Below are 19,184 nucleotides of genomic sequence, written 5' to 3'. Positions count from 1 at the left end.
GCAGTATCCAACTCTTGATCTCAGGGCTGTGAGTTCAAGCCCCACACTGGAGCTGTAGAGATTACTTAAAATTTTTTTTTAACGTTTATCTATTTTTGAGAGAGAGAGACAGAATGCAAGCAGGGGAAGGGCAGAAAAAGAGGGAGACACAGAATCAGAAGCAGGCTCCAGGCCCTGAGCTGTCAGCATAGAGCCTGACGCAGGGCTTGAACTCGCAGACTGTGAGATCATGACCTGAGCTGAAATCGGACACTCAACCGAGTGAACCACCCAGGTGCTCCTATAGAGATTACTTTAAAAAAAAATTTACTACAATTTAAAATAAAAATGTTTTAAAATAAAAGTGCTTCCAAATTAAAAATTAAACCAGGTGTGCCTGGGTGGCTCAAGTCAGTTAAGCATCACAATTTGTGAGTTTGAACCCCACATCAGGCTCCATGCTGATGGTGCAAAGCCTGCTTGGGATTCTCTTTCCTTCTCTCTCTGCCCCTTCCATGCTTGCTCTCTCTCTGTCTCAAAAATAAATAAGTAAACTAAAATTAAAATTAAAATTAAACCAGAATATAACAGTAGTACCAAAGCTATCAGATATATTAGGAATTGGGTGGGGAGGGGAGGAAGGTATATCTCTATCCCAAGGATCACATAAAGCATTAAAACATAAGAGGAGGGGTGCCTGGGTGGCTCAGCCAGTTGGGCATCCAGCTCTTGATCTTGGCTCAGGTCAAGATCTCACGGGTTCATGAGTTCAAGCTCTGCATTGGGCTACGCAATGTCAGTGCGGAGCCTGCTTGGGATTCTGTCTCCCTCCCCTGCCCATGTGCTCTCTCCCTCTCTCAGAATAAATACATTTTAAAAAATAATAATAATATAAAAAATTTTTTTAAACTTAAAAAAAATAAACTTAAGCAAAATTAAAAAGAAGAGACTGCTGTAGATTAAGACTCAAGATCAGACAACCAAATGCAATTTGTGGACCATGTTTGGATCTGATTCAAATAGGCGAACTGTAAAAAGACATCTTAGCAACAACCAGGGAAATCTGATTATGGCCTGGGTAAAACCCTTTGTTTGAGGTGACTTAATATTTTCCTTTTAAAGTAGTATATTAAAGTTTCAAAAAACAGGGATGAGACAATTGAAAGAAATGTATTAAGTGAATCACAATCCTGATATAATGCAGATTTTGCAAAAATGGTGAAGGGAGAAGTGGAATGACTGAGATTGATAAGAGCCTGAATAAACTGATAGCCTTGGGGAAAGAAGCAGATTTCACAGGACAGGAGAGAGAAGCCATCAAGAAGTTACAGCAGGGTTTACTTGGAAGTGAAGGGAGAGAGATTAAGGAGGGTATAACAAGTTAGAAGTGTTCAGAAAAGAATGGGAGCTTGTTGAAAAGGTCGAGGAGCCAACATGACAGGGTTGGAAGCTGGCCAATGCCATACAGCCAAAGCTGAAAGAATCTGAACAAATGAATACCAATAGTACTAAATTACAACCCATAAGATAGAGTAAATATCCATGAATCCATACTGCTATAAAAAAAATTACTGAGTAAATAAATAGGGAAGGCAACTCTTCCTCACAGGAGAATTCTAATTACTACGTGTAGAAGGAAGGAGAGAAATAAAAATTCACCATTGCTATTGCAGTGACAGTAGAGTAATAATGCACAGAGTAACAATGGCTGTAGACAAGATCCGCTTGCTAGATGCTAAACTTTAGTGACTTAAAGTTTGAGGAGAAGCTGGATACAGACGGCCCCCGACTTATGATGGTTCAACTTATGACTGTCTGACTTTACAATGGTGCAAAAGCAACATGCATTCGCTTGAAACCATACTTCAGATTTTGAATTTGGATCTTTTCCCAGGCAATCGTATGTGGTACAATACTCACTTATGATACTGCGCAGTGACAGCAAGCCCCAGCTCCCTGTCAGCCTCGCAACCAGAGTAAACCACCAGCACACAAACATTATGTACCCATGCAGTCATTCTGGTTTTCACTTTCAGTACGGTATTCAGTAAACAACATGAGATATTCAACACTTAATCATAAAATAGGCTTTGGATTAGATGATTTTGCCCAGCTATAGGCTAACATAAGTTTTCTGAGCACATTTAAGGTGGGCTATGCTAAGCTATGACGTTCAGTAGATTAGGCACATTAAATTAATTTTTGGCTTACGATATTTTCAATGTATGCCAGGTTTTATCAGGAGAAAATCTCATTGTAAGTCGAGGAAGATCTGTGCTTCCATGGTCTCAAAGTTTCTCCAGCGAGAAATTTATTAACTACAAAGGGAAATCAATAGCAACTTTACAATAGAAAAACCCAGCGCACGCCATTTTAAATCAAGGCATCAAGGCTAATTACCATCACCATGATGAACGAGATGCATTGACATCGTTTCCCCTTGTGGTAGTGGTGACAAGATCATTAATCAGTTTATGGTGTGTTGAAGAGGGGACTGTGATTAGAAAATAGGGCCAGCCCATGAGGTCTGTTTCATCAAGAACTTTGGAAATGAAGAAGGGGGGGTGTGCAGCTAACACTCATTTGGCTCATCAAGTTCTGATGAGTCTTGTTTGTTTTTAATTTCATGACTTTGGAGCCGCCTATTGTAAACCAGCCTCAAAATGGCTGGAAGAGAAAAAGCTGGGCAGCGAGTAACAACAGCAACAACCCCCCCCTCCAGGCAAGGAGTCAGGTTCTGGGACTCCAGGTCCAGCTGGTTACCATGTGTCTTTATATTTGACCAGCAGGCAAGGCAGTGATGGAGAGCCTTTATCATTATAGCAATATGGTATTAAAGAGATTTTTAGTGCAATTCAGGGCTCATACCTTTAAAAGGAAGTGTGTTCTGCATTGCATTAGGATTTTAGATGAAGTCGGCAAGCTAACAGTGCCAGAGCCCAAGAAAGCTCTCAAACAAGATTTGTTTAAAGGGGGGAGAAGGGAAATAAGAAACCACAACCCCTCAGACAACTATAGGAAACTACCAAAAAACTCTACTTGATCAGTAATGGTTTTATGATCTATAAGAACAATTACGAGGAAGTGTTTAGTAAAAATATACTTTCACAAGTTACCATCTCAAATCCTAAATCCTGAGAGAAATGGCTATCAAAACTTCACCCTAAGAAAGCTTTCTGAACCTCTAATACTGTGAGTGTCTTCCTCTGATTTCACATGAAACAGTGCCGGGACTACTCAAGAGGAAGGTGGCTGAACTCGGTATCCTACTGTACCTGTTCTTCTGAGAGGATATGGCAGGAATAAAGAAAGCCTGGGTTGAACATCAAAATATGAAATAAATGCCTCATGAAATCGCAAAAAAACCCCCACAGAACCTGGGTTTAGTTCCTACTTCATCCCTTACAACCTAGGTCACAACTGACAACTTGGGACTTTCAAGTTTGCTTTACCTATAAAAACACAACAGATGTGCTCACTAGGTACACTGCAGCATTCCTTAAAAGATCAAATAAAATAATATACATGGCAATGTTTTGTAAATTATGACGTACTGTGTAAATACCAATTACATCAGCTTTGTGGCTAAATTACTATAAGCACAGCTTGAAAATCTTTTTTAACCATGCTCTGGGTTGATGCATCCCACATGGTGATGTTACTGTATGTAAACACTTCTAGAAAAACTTGGGAATAGATTGCCTGCCTGGAGCCCAACTGCCAGTCACAAACTTTTTGTCACGGTGTCAAAATGAAGGTTTTTCCAATAAGATGAAAACAGAGAGGGAGGCAAACCGTAAGAGACTCTTAAATACACAGAACAACCTGAGGGTTGCTGGCGGGGTGTTGGGTGAGGGGATGGGCTAAACGGGTGATGAGCATTAAGGAGGGCACTTGTTGAGATGAGCACTGGGTGTTATATGTAAGTGACGAATCACTAAATTCTATTCCTGAAAACCAGACTACACTATATGTTAACTAACTTGGATTTAAATTTTTTTAAAAATGAAGTTTTTCCATCTACGAATACCACCAAAGAAAGGCAAAATCTATTAGCTTCTTTCCTATGCAACAAAGATATTCTTTGTAAGGATTTTCATCTGTGTGACTACTGACACATGTGCTGAATCTTCTTTTGCAGAAAGACTGTTGTATACCCTTGCAACTATTCGCCATTTTAAAAATCACACCATGATGAAATTGTGAGGGATGGCGGAAGGCCTTCTCACATTCAGAGGGTCTCTCTCCAGAATGAAGCCAACGACGTTGAGAATGTTCTCTGACTAGAGGTTTTCAGTGGGAATTGCACTCATCAGCTTTCTCTTGAGAATGGAGCTGATAATGTTGAGTGAGGTAGGAGGGTCGGCTGAAACATTTCCCGCACAGCTTACACTGGTAAGGCCTCTCTTGGGCGTGGATTCGATAGTGTTGAATGAGGTGTGAAGTCCTGCTGAAGGCTTTGCCACAGTCACAACACTGACAGGCTCTCTCTCCGATATAGTCATGTTTCCGCTGATAGCGAATGAAATACGTCTTAGTGCGGGGCAACCTAGGGGGAAGAGCTTTGGCTGCCTCGTGGGCTTTGAGATGTTGGAAAAGATGCACATCCTGGATAAAGGCTCTGCCACACTGGAAACATTCGAAGTAGTCTTCCTGACCCTGAGTTCTTACACGGCCACACGTGTTTGTGTGCCGGGTGAAAGACTTTCTACCTTTACTGCATCCACGGGACTTCTCACTGGAATGAGTCCTCTGACGTCTGGTGAGGTGTGGCATGAGGTTGAAGGCTTCTCCACATCGTTTACATTCAAAGGGTTTCTTCCCAGCATGCAACTGCTCATGTCTCTCACGAGCTCTTTGGGTGATAAAAGTTCTTTCGCAAAATCCACATCTGTTGTCTCTGTTCTCTTGGAGCAAAGGCTCATCAACCACTGGCTGGGGGCTGGTGACAATTCCAGGAGTAGCACATTGCTGGGGGTCCTTTCCTGGAGGACCTTCTGACTGTTTAGTGGGATCTGAGCTTCTTTCAAAATCATCACTGTCACGGCCTCTTTCCTGAGCGGGGGTCTCGGGCTCACTCATCTTTATAGGACTTGAAAGTTTCTCCTGGTCGACCTGGTACAAGTCTGTTGGACCATCAGGAGAAGACTCTCCTTCGTGGACACTGAAGAAGTTACCTACCTGTAAATCCTCCATTCCCACCCCCAAGGATGGCTTTTCCACAGGCAGGCTTTGCTCTGGAGTTAGATCTTTGGTTTTAGGTCTTTTTTCCCCATCTAAAAGAAATGTAAAATTTCCTCTATTCTTTCCTCACAGAGACACATTGTAGAAACCGAAGAAAGGGAACAAAAAGAACTGGTCTCCCGCAGATTGACAGGGATTTAAATGTTTTGCTAAAAGTTTGGATTTTCTTCTGAGAGTAGTAGTAGTCAAAACTTTATGCTTTATACAAAGGCAACCCCCTGGGTGGTAAAGAAACTGAAGCCAAGGAAATCAAAGGTGGCATCCTGGCAGACATCACGGTGTGTGGGCAGAGGACAAATGAGATAGCAGAGCCAGACTACGATCAGGCACGCATCAGGATGGGGATAACCAGACCCATCACAGTGGATTAGATGTTTCAGGAAATGGTCTTTGAGGAGCTGACTCAAACATGGAGGACTGAGATAGCTGTTCTGCCAGCTCTCCTCACAGAGTCCCCCAAACCTGTCCTCTACAATCCCAGCACCGGCCTCCACGAGCTTTAGCCTGCAAGAGCAGACTCCCGACTGATTTCTCTGCTGCTCTTCCTAAAGCCCATTTTCCACAGAATCGCCAGAGCGGTCTTTCTAGAACAGTGCTGCCCAGTGGAATGCCCTGAAATGAGGTAAATCATCTATATTTTTGCCATCTGATACGTAGCCACTAGCCACACATTGGTAATGAACACTTGAAATGCGGCTGGTGTGACTGAATTTAAGTTTATGTACTTTTAATTGGTGTAAATCCAACCACATGTGTCTAGTGGCCACTACATGAGACAACACAATTCTATGGTGTCAACAATAACACCTCATTCCATGGCTCAAAACCTCTGTCTGTCTCCTCAACCTCATCCCCTGTCCCCTCCACCTTACTCAGACCATATTGCTTTTCTTCCTGTTTCTGGAACACCCAAGCTCATTCCAACCTTGGGACCTCTGAATTTGCTATTCCCCCTGCCTGTAACATTCTCCCTCAAGATTTCTATGTGGCTCCCCCTCCGTCTCGTTCAAATATTCCTCAGTGAGTTCTTTCCTGACGGTCCTGGCTTCAGCAGCCTCCCATTTGTCACTGTCTGCTTTACACTCAGACTCTATTATTTGCCTGGGTATCAACCATCACCCCCATTAGAAGGCAAGCTCCATGGGGGAAGGGATTTGTTACTGTATCCACAGAACCTAGGACAGGGCTGGCCCACCACAGAGGCTCAGTAAATATGTATGGAATGACCGAGTGAGCCAAAGAGTGAAGGAACAGACTAAAGAAGACACTGAAGGCAACACAGAGGCAGGTAGAAGAGTCCCCACGGTAGATCCTTGAATTTTATTGGGACATCCACTTCTCTGCCCACACAGGACAAGGCAGGGAGGGCTGCACTGATCAGCACTGGACTGGGCACAGCTACTGGTTCAGGAGTGGGACAGGACCCAAATGGAACACTGAAGCTTCCTCACTCATGACAATGCTTCTTGGACTCACCTGCTTTCTCTTTCTCTTTCTTTCTCTGTCTCTCTGTCTCTCTCTGTCTGTCTCTCTCTTTCTCTCTCTCCTTGCATAGAAAGAAGAAAGCAGATCTAGGATTTGTTGGCAGAGTGACAAGAGGAAATGAAAGTAGGCCTTTGATAACATCACTGAGCCCCCATTTCCAATGATCCCTGAGGTCCACATGAGCGGTACTATAAGCTAATAATCCCCCCTCCAGCTTATACAGTGTTGGTGTGGTTTTCTATTGAGAGGCACTGAAGGACAACGACGATCCTGGCTGATACACAGTGACCCAACTCAGAGAAGGAAAGGATTTCATAAAGATGGCAAATGTTATCATATTGTAGCCACAGAGTTGGAAAAGGTAAAGTCTAGAAGGTTCTTGTCCTGAAGTCATAACGATGTTGGTAGAACACAGTGTGAGAGAGGGAGAGGGAAAGACAGAGAGTGTGTGTGTGTGTTGGCAAAGGTGGGGGGATGGAAACGAGACTGTGGGGGTAAAGGAGGGAAGGGGAGGGGAGCCTCTGCATGTCAAATCTGAAGACCTGGCATGAGGGAACATAGGAGGCAAGTGGAAGGAAGAGTGGTGTCATGCCAAGGTTTTCTCTTGTCTGAGTTAAAAAGGAAAGACCTGGGACTTCTAGCTGCAGAGGTAAGGGCGTGAAAAAGCGCAGGGGTTGGAACACTAGAGAAAAGGGAAACGGCGTTCCTGGAACAGGGAGGAGAAGAGCTCAGTCAGCAAGAAGAGAAGACAAAAGGAGGTACTAAGTGCCCACAGGGGGTGAAGCCTCGAGAGCCCTGAGTCAAGCGCGCCTACCGGCCCCCTCCCTGGCCTGAGCGGACCCTGAGGAATGCCCTCTGACCACAGCTCCCAGCCCCCAGCCTGTCTTCCCACGATTCCGGTTTCCAGGGGCTCTCTGCTCTCTACTCACCGTGATGCATCTCTGTATCGCTGTCTTCCTCCCTCACATGTGACTCCTCCTCTTCCAGCTGTGAGATAATGTCGGGTTTAGAGAACTGGTACCCTGTTGAAGAAGGAGACTCATAACTGGGGGATTCTTCCCTGACCCACAGCAACTCCCAGCCTAGGCTCTAAAGACTCTGCGATAATAAGGAAGATGCAAATGCACAAGAAAGAAAAATGAAGCCCATTTCTAAAGACTGATCCGGGCCCAAGGGACAGGTGGCATTGTCTGGAGCATTTTTGGTTGTCACAAGTTCAGAGAGGAAGGAAGGCTATTGATATCTAGTACAGGGGCCAGGGAGGCCACTAAACATCTTGAAATGCCCAGGACATTCCTCCACAGCAAGCAACGATCTGGCCCACATGTCAGCTGTGCCACGGCTAAAAAACTCTGCTCTAGAATAAAACCCGAGGACAGTGTGCTGGGCCCTCTACTTCAGCCTGGGGGATCTGACGTCATAGCTGCTCAAAAAGTAAACGACATGTGGTTCTCTTCCTCCTGTGATACCTTCATTTCCTTGGTCGTGAAATGCTCCTTTTCCCCTACTTCTTTATTTCGCAAACTTAAGTCATTTGCATACCACCTGCCATGGTCTGGATGTTCTTGTCCCTGTAAAATTCATATGTGGAAATCCTAATGCCCAGTGGGGTGGTGATAGGAGGTGGGCCTTTGCGGGGTACTTCAGTCATGAGGGTGGAGTCCCCATGGATGGGATTAGTAACCCTATAAAGAGAGGCTTCAGAGAGATTCCCTGGCCCTTTCCACCAAGTGAGGAGACATCAAGAAGCCTGTGACCTAGAAGAGAGCCCTCACCTGACTGTGCTGGCCCCCCGATCTTGAACTTCCAGACTCCAGGACTGTGATAAATAAAGATCTGTTGTTCAGAAGCCAGCCATTCTGTGGTGTTCTATTACAGCAGACCAAACGAATGAAGACAGCACCTCGTTATTTCCTTGCTTACTGTCTGTCTCACTGCACTGGCATTAATAACATCCACAAGAACAGGAATCCTCATCCATTACCTATACCGCAACCTGGCACGCTGACAAATTTATTACTGACCCTCCCATTTCAGCCCTATCTGTGTGCCATTTATAGTAGTGTTTAGTGTTTAATACTTTTATTTCTTTTTAAAAAATGTTTATTTATTTACTTATTTTGAGAGAAAGAGAGCATGTGTGCACAAGTGCACAGGGGGAGGGGTAGAGAAAGGAGAGAGAATCCCAAGCAGTACACAGCCTGATGTGGCGCTCAATCTCATGATCTGTGAGATCATGACCTGAGCCGAAATCGAGTCGGACACTTAGCTGATGGAGCCACCCAGATGCCCCTTAATGCTTCTCTTTAGATCACCTCTTTTTTTTAACTTAAATACACTTAATTTAAATGGAAGCTTTATATCAACGTTAAAAACAGAAACCACTGTTATTTGCAAAAAAAGAAAAAACCCTTAAGGTAGTAGAGCAATAGCTCCACCAGAAATGAAGGTTACTGAGTGCTGCCGGTCTAAGGCTTAGGGCCTCAGGTCTGCTCTCTCTTTACTCAGATGGGAGACCAACAAGATTTACTACCCAAAATACCCTTGGGTCTAACCCACCATACCCACCCCACACTTAGGAAGACAACATCCTGGGTGATATGTAAGATCTCAACTAACCCCAAACCTTCAGTAATGCAAGTGGTCAAAGCATCACAAGACAGAAATGCCTCTGGGTCACCGCATGAGGGCTGAAGAGGTAAAACTGATTTATTCCCTCTATTTTAAGTCACAAATATGGTAACTGAGAGAAGAGTTACACTGGAAAAGGCACTCTTTTTTGCCTTCTTCGTGACCAATAAAAGTCATGGTTCACATTACACACTCTTGTGCCAGGTTTGAGGTAAGGCACCCCCAACCCCTGCCCCACCCCCCAGGTCTCTGACTTCACAAGGACCAGAGCACCAGCTTGCTGCCAGTGGAATGCTGTTTGGTTTTGATTGTGTGTTTCAGGAGACCTCAGGGCCCCCCAAAAAGCTACTAAAATGAGGATCCTGACACTGGCAACAAAAACATGTAGCCTGTCAGGAGAGGCAAACCACCTTGCCTCTGGATGTGAAGAGAGACTGGGAATCTCTGACTCTAAAAGTTTAAGTCCAGCAGAAGCCTTTGGAGCTCCTGAAAGTTTCATCGATTCCTTCGCGCATTCAAAAAACATCACCACGTGGGTTGCCTGGGTGGCTCAGTCAAAGTGTCTGACTTCAGCTCAGGTCATGATCTCACAGTTCATGGGTTCGAGCCCCGCATCAGGCTCTGTGCTGACAGCTCAGAGCCTGGAGTCTGCTTCAGATTCTGTGCCTCCCTCTCTCTCTGTGCCCCTCCCTGGCTCATGCTCTATCTCTCTCTGTCTCTCGATAATAAATAAACATTAAAAAAATTTTTTTTTAAATCACCATGAGCCTTCTACTGCACCAAGACCTGATGAAGCAAACCCCTGTCTGGCAGTACAGCTATTTAATTTCAGGGAACAGATCCTGGGGCTGAACCGCTTAGGGTCACACCCCAGTCAGCCACTTAGTAGCTGTGTGGTTTTAGACAAGTAATTTAACTTTCCCAAGACAGTTTCCTCATATGTAAAGTGGCAGTAATAAAAAAAATAACAAGAAATATATCTCCCCCTCACGGAACTAATATGAGGAATAAAGGAGTTAGGACAGGTGCAGTGCTTAGACTAGTGCCTGATAACACATATTAAGTACTCAATGTTACCTCTATGATGAGTAACTGAATTTGATATTAAAATACTGTCCCTGGTCTGGGTTGAGATTCAGACGTGGTGAATCACCGTTACAGACGTTCCTGACATGAGGAGAGGAAAGAGGTGAGAACTACTGCCTTATCAGACAGAAACCAAGTTCCATGGAGAAGACGGCCTTACCTAAGGAGACCAGGTTCCTGTAATTCTCCAGCATCACCTCCCGGTAGAGATTCCTCTGAGCAGCACTAAGGTAGGTCAGTTCCTCCAGGCTGAAGTCCACAGCCACATCCTGGAAAGTCACCAACTCCTAAAATACCAGAAACAATTCTAAATGATCAACATCCAGAGATTATCCTAAGGGGGGAGAGGAGTCTGATGAGAGAGGACTGAACATAAAGCATTCAGACCGGCAGAAAGCTTCTAACCCAAGTGTTGTAATCCAGAGGGTGTAGGGACTTAGTAAAGTACCCTTCTGTCTTGAAGTACAAGGAAAGAGGGAAAATTTCTAAGACAGTTCCTGCTGCTAACTACTACAAGTTTGGATTGGAGGAAGAAGATCCTTTTAAGCCACCTAATAAACAAATAATGAATATGCGTAACTGGACGCTGAGCAGTATACCTCAGCCTCAGGAATCAGAGACTTAAGTTTAAGTCCTGGCTCTGGTTCTTATCGTCTTTGTGAGTGTGGGTACTGAAGCCTCCGTGACTCATCTGTAAAACCCAAAGAGCTCATAGATATTCAATCATATTAACAGAGAAATGCAAATAAAAACAACAAAGTACCATTTATATCCATGCAACTGACAAAACTTAGTAAGTCTGACAATACCAAATGTTATCTAGTATGTGGACCCATGGGACCTCTTGCTAGATGCTAAAGGAAATGTAAATTGGTAAACTACTCTGGACCCAGAAATTCTATTCCTAGGTATATTTGTTCATGTGTATTTGGAGACAGATATTCTTAATAGTGCTGTTTGTAACATCCAAAACCTGGAAACAACCCAAATGTCTGTTTAGAGTAGAAGAAATGGTAGAGTCACAGAATGGAATAATATTCCAGCAATGCAAACCAATTAACCACAGTTACACACAACCATCTTGATAACCTAAGGTTAAAAAGTGCATACTAGAAGACTACATGAGAATATGATACACACTTTATTAATACACATCTCTTGTGTTTTCAGGAAAACATTATGCAGATCAATGAACAACTGATTTAAACTAGAAGTCATGTACTGGCTGCCCAGCAACTACAGAGGGGTTTATCTGGCTTTTATTATGATTTTTTTATTATTTTAAATATTTAAAATTCATATTAACTGCCAACACCAAAAAAATTGTAGATTTAATATTATTAACTGGAGTTTTAAAACCAGAAGTCGGAAGACCGGAGACTTGAGCCCACATTCTCACATGGCACCACCCACTGAAGCTGAGCACAGCTGCTCCTTAGATGGACACTGTAGGGACAGAGGGCCACTCACAGGAGCAGATCTTCTAGAGCAGTGTTTCTCAAACTTTTTTTCCTTGTCTCTCCCCTCAAGGAATCTTTTTAGACTATTTCTTCCTAATCGCCAACCCCCATGAGGCTTTTTTCTGGTTCTAAAGGAAACGCAGTGTATTGATTTCATTAATTTCATTATTTATGAATTCATAAATTCATTAATTCCATTAATTATCATTTAGGTTTCAAAATATGATTTAACATGAACATTAAGGAGAGTATTTTTGAAAAAAAATAAAACCTCTCAACAGTACTATGTCCCTATATTAGCTGCCATTTGTTTCAAATATAAAGGAGCATAACAGTGCAAACCACATGAGGGTTGTTTTAAATAAGCCAACACTGGGCATAAACTGGAATACTAAGAAAACAAACAAACAAAACAATTAATGCAAGAAATAGAAAAAGAGGGAAAATGTCCTGGGATGGTGATTAAGAACAACAGAGAAAAATAAAGCAGAGAAGGATATAGAGTCAGGAACAAATTTTAAACAGGGTAGCCAGGGAAAGGCTCACTTAGGTGATACTTATATAAAGACTTAACAGAAAGTGAGAATGTGGTTTAACTGGAAAGGGAAGGTCTGGAAATCAGGAAGGTGAGATCCCCATTTGGAGAACGAAGTCAGAAGAAAGACTGACTCACCTGGGGTCCAGCAGATAAGGGGTTTTCAGACATCTCTGTGTCCTTCTTTTGTTTTCTGGTGTTCCTCTTTTCGGCAAGGACAAAGTCCTGAGCAGGGAAACCTTGAAGGGAGAAAGGAATGACCACGGAACTGAGTTCAGTCTGGCAGCACCCACAGACACAGAGAGTGGCTTGCCACCCCACATCAACCCCGCCCCTGCCATAGAAGACAGCAGCAGTCCTGGACTTCCTGTAAGAGAAAAACCAGAGAAATCTTTCCTCCTCTCAATATAGCAAGTTCCAAAAAAGAGCTCTGGGCGTTTCCCAGCTCTAAACCCTTCAATGACTCCCCACTGCCTTCCACATGAAGTGCAAGTTCCCTTTTTACCAGTGGTTCCCAGCCTCACTGTTCAGTTTCTCAACTGTAAGACGGAAATAATAATACCTATGCTCGGAAGGGATCTTATAAGGATTAAGCATTACATGTGCAACACACACACAAAGCATGTTAAAGTGGCAGCTCTTCAAGCTTTTCCTACATCTTTTTCATTCACTGATCTAGAAGACGGCCACCACATTCCCCACAGAAACCTGCACCTTGAAGGCCTGCCCTGCCTGTAGTCTCTTCCCAAGTGCACCTTTCATCAATCTGTTGTTTCTTCCTCATATCCTAGGGAGCTTTCTTTCCTTTTCCGTGAATTCGAGCTCCATTTGTTAATAGCTCTGGCCCTTTGGCCAAGTTTTTAACTTCTGGGGCAATATCCCCTATGTCCACCGGAGGCAGTATAACACTATGGTTGGAGTATAGATGCTGCAGCCAGCTGCGGGATAGGAATCCTGACTGCGAGGTACAATTGTGGGCAAGTTATGCAACCTCTTTGTGCCTCTGTCTCCTGTACAAAATAAGGTCGTAACTATTTCAAGAGCTATTAAGAGAAATAAATAAATTAGTTATGTATAAAACACCTAGGATGTAGTACATTGGAAGTACCCAACGTGTTCGCTACTACCGTCTTCCAAATTCTTTCAAGGGATGAAGGTGCACAGAATTGGGTTAGTAACGATCCTTAATTCACGATATCCGTACTAAACCACGCATGACCCTACTTATTTTAAATGTATTCATTTACAAGTATAATTAATGCCTGTGAATTCACTACCCAACCCCCAATCTAGAACATTCCCAATAACTTACACCTACTCGTGTGCTTTTTCCTGTCCACAACCCAGCCTTTTCTCCAGAGGTAACTGTAGTCTTATATTCATATTTTTTGTTCCTTTGTGTGCCTCTATCTCTCCCCCTATCCATCTCTCTCTCCCCCTCTCTCTATATAATACTCCTAAACTTTGTTTTTAGTTAGTATCATTTTTGTTCAAAGGACTATGAGGAATAAATGCCTTTTTTCTTTCACTATTAAAATACCCTTCTTTCATTATTAAAATCCCAATCTGGTAACTTGAGTTTCCAAGAGCCCACATTTTGGTAGAGGTTAAACTTCCAGGCCTTGTTTATCTCACATTTTATACCCTCATTTTTCTGGCTGTGTGTATTGTTTTGTTTTGTGTTGGTACTAAAGTTTAGGCTGGATAATAAATGGAGCAGGGGACAACAAAGCTGGAGAGAAGGTATACTCTCAGAGAAATAGTAAATATTAAAAACTTTTTTTACATTTATTTATTTTTGATAGAGAGAGACAGAGCACAAGTGGGAGAGGGACAGAGAGAGAAGGAGACACAGAATCTGAAGCAGGCTCCAGGCTCCCAGCTGTCAGCACAGAGCCTGACGTGGGGCTCGAACTCATAAACCACGAGATCATGACCTGAAGTGAAGTCCAACACTTAACCGCCTGAGCCACCCAGGCACCCCAAGAAATAGTAAATATTAAAAGCAAAAGCCAAGCCCCAAATTTCTTCCATCTCCTATGAGGCAGATTAGATCGGATTATAAAATTCATTCACTTATTCTTTTGACAAATTTTTAAATGTATTTTGCTAGAGAGTACGCACATAAGTAGGGGAGGGGCAGAGAGAGAGCGAAGGAGAGAGAGAAACCCAAGCAGGCTCCACAACATTAGTGCAGAGCCTAATGTGGGGCTTGAACCCATGAACTGTGAGATCATGACCTGAGCTGAAGCCAGGAGTCAGACACTTAACCGAATGAGCTGCCCAGGCGCCCCTGACAAGTTTTTATTCATCTCCTTTTACATGCCATGCACACAGGGATGTTCAATAAGTGGAAATGGCAGTTGCTTCCTTCCTCTCTCACCTTTCTCCCCACATGCTTGGATCAAGCCGGCCACCAGGGCTCCTGCCTCCTTGCTGTTCTTAGGCTGTTTTGACCTCACCCAGGTCTGCACCTCCTCCGGTAGGGTGCTCAGAAACTGTTCCAGCACCAGTCGTTCCATCATCTGCTGCTTGGTGTGGGTCTCGGGCTGCAGCCATTGCCGGCAGAGCTCCTGGATTTGGCTCACAGCTGGGTGAGGCCCAGTCACTGGAAGATACTGGAAATGCCTAAACGTTTCATGAGAAGCTTTCAGAGCCCCTGGACTGCTTATGGGGATGGTTTCTGGATTCTCTTCTTGATCATGTAGGTGGAAGAGCTGGGGACTCTTCAAGATAGCCAAAACGTCTGTCACGTGCACCATCTTTACAGCTTGGCCCTTCATAGGATGGAGATACTCTAAAAGGCAGGCTGCTACAGAAAACACTGGTGTGGAAGATGGTGGGTGGAATTGTAGCGGATGAAAACAGGATACGGAAACCCAGGACCTGCAGAAATCATGTAGAGAGACTCACAAATGGCCTGCACAGTTGGGACTGGACAGTGGGGTAGAGGTGATCTGAAGCAAAAGGAGTTACCACATTTCACACAAATGCCTAACTACACATTTACAGAAATTTGTACATCTCCAGATATGATGTTACTTCAGTCCCCTCCCCAGGTCTACAAAATTCATGGGCACAGGCTAGAAATATTTCAGAAATGGCACTGAAGGGAAAAGAGACTTGAACCTCAAAACACAATGAACTGTATTAATTTGATCCACAGAAGAACTTCACTTCAAAAAATAAATGTGTATTATACAAAATAAGGAAACAGCCTTTCTAAATTTTTTTAAACATTTATTTATTATTGAGAGAATGAGAGAGACAGAGCATAAGCATGGGAGGGGCAGAGAGAGGCGGGGGGACACAAAATCCAAAGCAGGCTCCAGGCTCTGAGCTGTCAGCACAGAGCCCAACATGGAGCTTGAACTTACAAACCATGAGATCATGACCTGAGCCGAAGCCAGATGCTTAACCGACTGATCCACCCAGGTGCCCCAGGAATCAGCCTTATAATATGTATACCCTACAAACAACTGGATTCATTTGCAAAATATTAAATCAGTTAGAAAAAGGCAAATAAGAGCAAAAAAAGTTAAAAGATATAAGCAGGTATTGTGCAAGATAGCTAAATGGCCGAACAGACACAAAATGGGGCTCAACTGCATTAGTCATCAGAGAAACAGGAATCAAAACCACAACGAGCTATCACAACACAGGATGTTCTTGTTGAAAAGAATCAGACAATAGTAAGTGTTTTACAGGAGACAATTAAACATTTCATTTTAATTCTTTGGTCAAAATCCAGTCTGGGGTAAAGTATGAAAAGTATTTTTTTTCCTAAAAATTTTCCTGCCGCTACAAATAAAAATTCGCTATCCTCCTTCTTGCTTTAAAAAAAAAAAAAATGTTTATTTATTTATTTTGAGAGGGGCAGAGAGGGCGCATGCGCATGCATAAGCAGGGGGGAGGGCAGGGAGAGAGAATCCCAAGCAGGCTCCCTGCTGTCCCCAAAGAGCCCAACAGGGGGCTTGAACCCAGGAACCAGGAGATCACAACCTGAGCCGAAACCAAGAATCAGATGCTTAACGAACTGAGCCACCCAGGCGCCCGTCCCCCTTCCTTCTTGGGATGTGTGACGTCCCACCCTGAATTGAACTTCCAGGTGTGCAGCCCAGGGAAGGACCCTAAGAAAGGATTACTAGAAATGAGTGTGGGATCACACCAGCCTAGCCTGCCTCCCTACACTAGCCAGGTTCAAGGCGAGTAGGGTATAACAATTCTTCCTCCTGGCCCACAAAGGGAAACTATGACCTTGAAGGGTCAAGACCTCCAGGTCTCAAGTACTGAAAGAAAGCTCATGGGCCTGCCTCCTCAGAGGGCACCTTCAGCATCCCTCCATTCTTCATAAATTCTTAACTCTCCTTCCCTTAAATTTTTATATTTTGGATTTCAGCCTTATCTTATTCCTACATCCATACCATCCAAGTTCTAACCAATTACTTCATAGGTTTGGCAACTTCTATTTCTTCCCAACACTCTTTTACTCAACCTTTATTTTTTAACTCTTAATACCACTATAATCATCTGCACAGAAAGCTTTCTAATGTCAATCAATTGTTTCACAACTTATTTCAGTTCTTTTCCATGGCCATTGGTCTATTTGGGTTTTCCACTTTTTGAACCCAAGTTTAAAAACATCCTTTTTCAAAAAAACCATCCATTTGCTTGAAATTGAAGTATACTAATACATGATTGCACACAGTATTCTCAGAATATTAAATCCCTTAAGTATGCAACTTTATCCTTTACTAATCAGTGATGCTGCTTTATTCCTAGGTTTTTAAATTTCTACTGTTCTTTATTGCCACTTTCTCTTTTTCACCCCAAGTACCACCTGCTAGTTCCAAGGCTATTATTTTTGTTTTCTCATGTATTTTTATTTATTTTCATTATTTTCTTACTCCTTTTTTTAGAGTTTTATCATTTTTTGTTTGTTCATTTGTTTGGGGGAGTTTGGGAACCTCTTGAAAAAAATGTATAATTTATTTTCCTTCTTCTTGACTACTGAAAGCTGTTAATTTGGGTTATACATCAACATTTAGGGATGTCACCCCTCTTATTTTCATTATTTTCTAAATAATTCATAATTGCACTCCGGGAAACATGAGGGAAATCATGTTAAAAAGTAGTGACAAAAGCAGCTAAGGTGTTAAATATTTTTTTAAAAAGGGGGGGGGCTAAAAAAAGTCCCTATTTAACATGTTAAAAATACTTAAAAAAAAAAAAAAGGAGTCTCTTGATTTCAGAGTGGGGAAGAGCTTTCCGAGAAGCAGGGCTGAGTGTCCGGAGAGATCCCGGGTGGGCAGAGGTCTTGGTGGGAGGAGAAAGCAAGGACTGAAGGGAACGAATGGAAGAGAGGCACCGAGGCAAGAGAAAGGGAGTAAATCAAGGCAGGCAGGGAGCAGGGCAGAGCCGAGGACGGAGTGGGACAAGATAAAGAGAAGGAGCAGATGTGAGGCGGGGGAGTCACGGGCTGGGAAAAGAGGGGCATGACCAGGGCAGGGAGGAGAGACAGACAGGACTGGTAGAACTGAGGTAGAGGGGAGCACTGAGAGGGAGGAGCGTAGAGCTGGGGGAGGGTGAGAAGATGCCCTGTCTTCAGACCCGCCCTGGGTCTGAGAGCAGAGAGACAAGGCCCTGATCCCGGAGAGGAAAGTCAGAACTGGGGGCTGGGGCCTGGCATGGATCGAGGGTGGGAAGGAGTCGGGGGGTAGGGGGGTGAAGGGGGCCGGGGAGGGGCGTGTCTTGAGGTCTATGGGCGGGGCCTGGCCCGAGAGGGGCGTGTCCTGTTTGGGGCGGAGCCTTGAGTGGGGGCGGGGTTTCAGCCAGGGGGTGGTGCCTGAGGTCGCATGGAAGGACCTGTGGCTGGGGCGGGCCCTGGGCCGGAGGGAAGGGTCCTGTCTGGTGGGGGAGGGTGCTGGGGTCTGGGCCGGGAGGGGCGTGTCGAGGTTTGGAGGGGCGGGGTCTGTGAATGGGGGTGGGGCCGGCAGGCTGAGGGAGGACTTTAGCCTGAGGGCTAGGAGGGCAGTAACCAGAGGCCAGACAACTGAGGTCACAAAGGCGCAGAGAGGAGAGGCCACGCCAGGGCGCCGGTGTCCCTCAGCTCCCTGGTCTCCTCACACCCCATGTCCCACCCAGGCCCCTTCCCCACGAGGGCTACTTCCCGTCACCCTACACGGAGGCTCCACTCACCCCACTTCCTCCTCCCCAGGCACAGCTGCGCTGGGCGCCGCACTGTGGCGTCGCACCTCAGGGAGGCCTGCGCCACCAGCCCCGGGGCTTCTCGCGCCCTCGGGTGCCCGCTCCTCGCTCTGCGTCTCCTCCAATCACGTCCCCCTCCCTGTCCCGTCCCGGGCTGCCCGCGCGCCGCCCACACGCTGGCCCCGACGCCCGCTCACGCTCACCTTGCCTGCCTGGAGCCTCGCCTGCCTGACTGACCAGCTCGCGCTCAGATTTGGCGCCTACGTTGCGGCGCATGCGCCCTGCAGCGTCTGCGCGTGCGCTCTGTGGGGCCTGCGGAGCAATGCGCCTCAAAATCCAGGCCGCTCCTCGCTGGTTCCGCTGGGGGGCGCGGGAGGACACCCATGACAGAGATGGGGGAAGGGGAAGAAGGAAGTGGCACCAGGGTCGCCTGAGTACTTCAGGTGCTTTCCTTGGCTTTTTGGTTCGTTAATATATGGTTTGCAGAGTTTTAGGTAAACCAACAGTATGAGGTGAAAAGTCTTCCTCCCCTCCCAGTGTGTACCCCATGATGAGGG

At 44.8% G+C, this 19,184-nt stretch overlaps 1 protein-coding gene across 3 annotated transcripts in view; it reads right to left on the bottom strand.

Moving 5' to 3' along the window:
* ZIM2 (zinc finger imprinted 2) overlaps positions 1-18,908 on the bottom strand; it is a 78,137-nt gene extending 59,229 nt beyond the window's left edge. Inside the window, exons 1-6 of one of the 3 annotated variants that reach the window (XM_042917725.1) lie at positions 18,831-18,908; positions 14,804-15,306; positions 12,559-12,659; positions 10,586-10,712; positions 7,638-7,730; positions 4,144-5,255 (exon numbers count right to left, since the gene is read on the bottom strand). In XM_042917725.1, the coding sequence (XP_042773659.1) occupies positions 4,273-5,255; positions 7,638-7,730; positions 10,586-10,712; positions 12,559-12,659; positions 14,804-15,203 (1,704 nt within the window). In that variant the 5' untranslated portion in view covers positions 15,204-15,306; positions 18,831-18,908 and the 3' untranslated portion in view covers positions 4,144-4,272. Of the gene's footprint in view, positions 1-4,143; positions 5,256-7,637; positions 7,731-10,585; positions 10,713-12,558; positions 12,660-14,803; positions 15,307-18,618; positions 18,653-18,830 lie in introns of those variants that run through there. The other 2 variants (XM_042917726.1, XM_042917727.1) reach the window with 2 other exon arrangements.
* Positions 18,909-19,184: the final 276 nt, after the last annotated feature.

This window comes from Panthera leo, chromosome E2 (genome assembly GCF_018350215.1).
Source record: "Panthera leo isolate Ple1 chromosome E2, P.leo_Ple1_pat1.1, whole genome shotgun sequence".
Taxonomy (NCBI): Eukaryota; Metazoa; Chordata; class Mammalia; order Carnivora; family Felidae; genus Panthera; species Panthera leo.
This window is presented reverse-complemented; position numbering and strand designations above follow the sequence as displayed.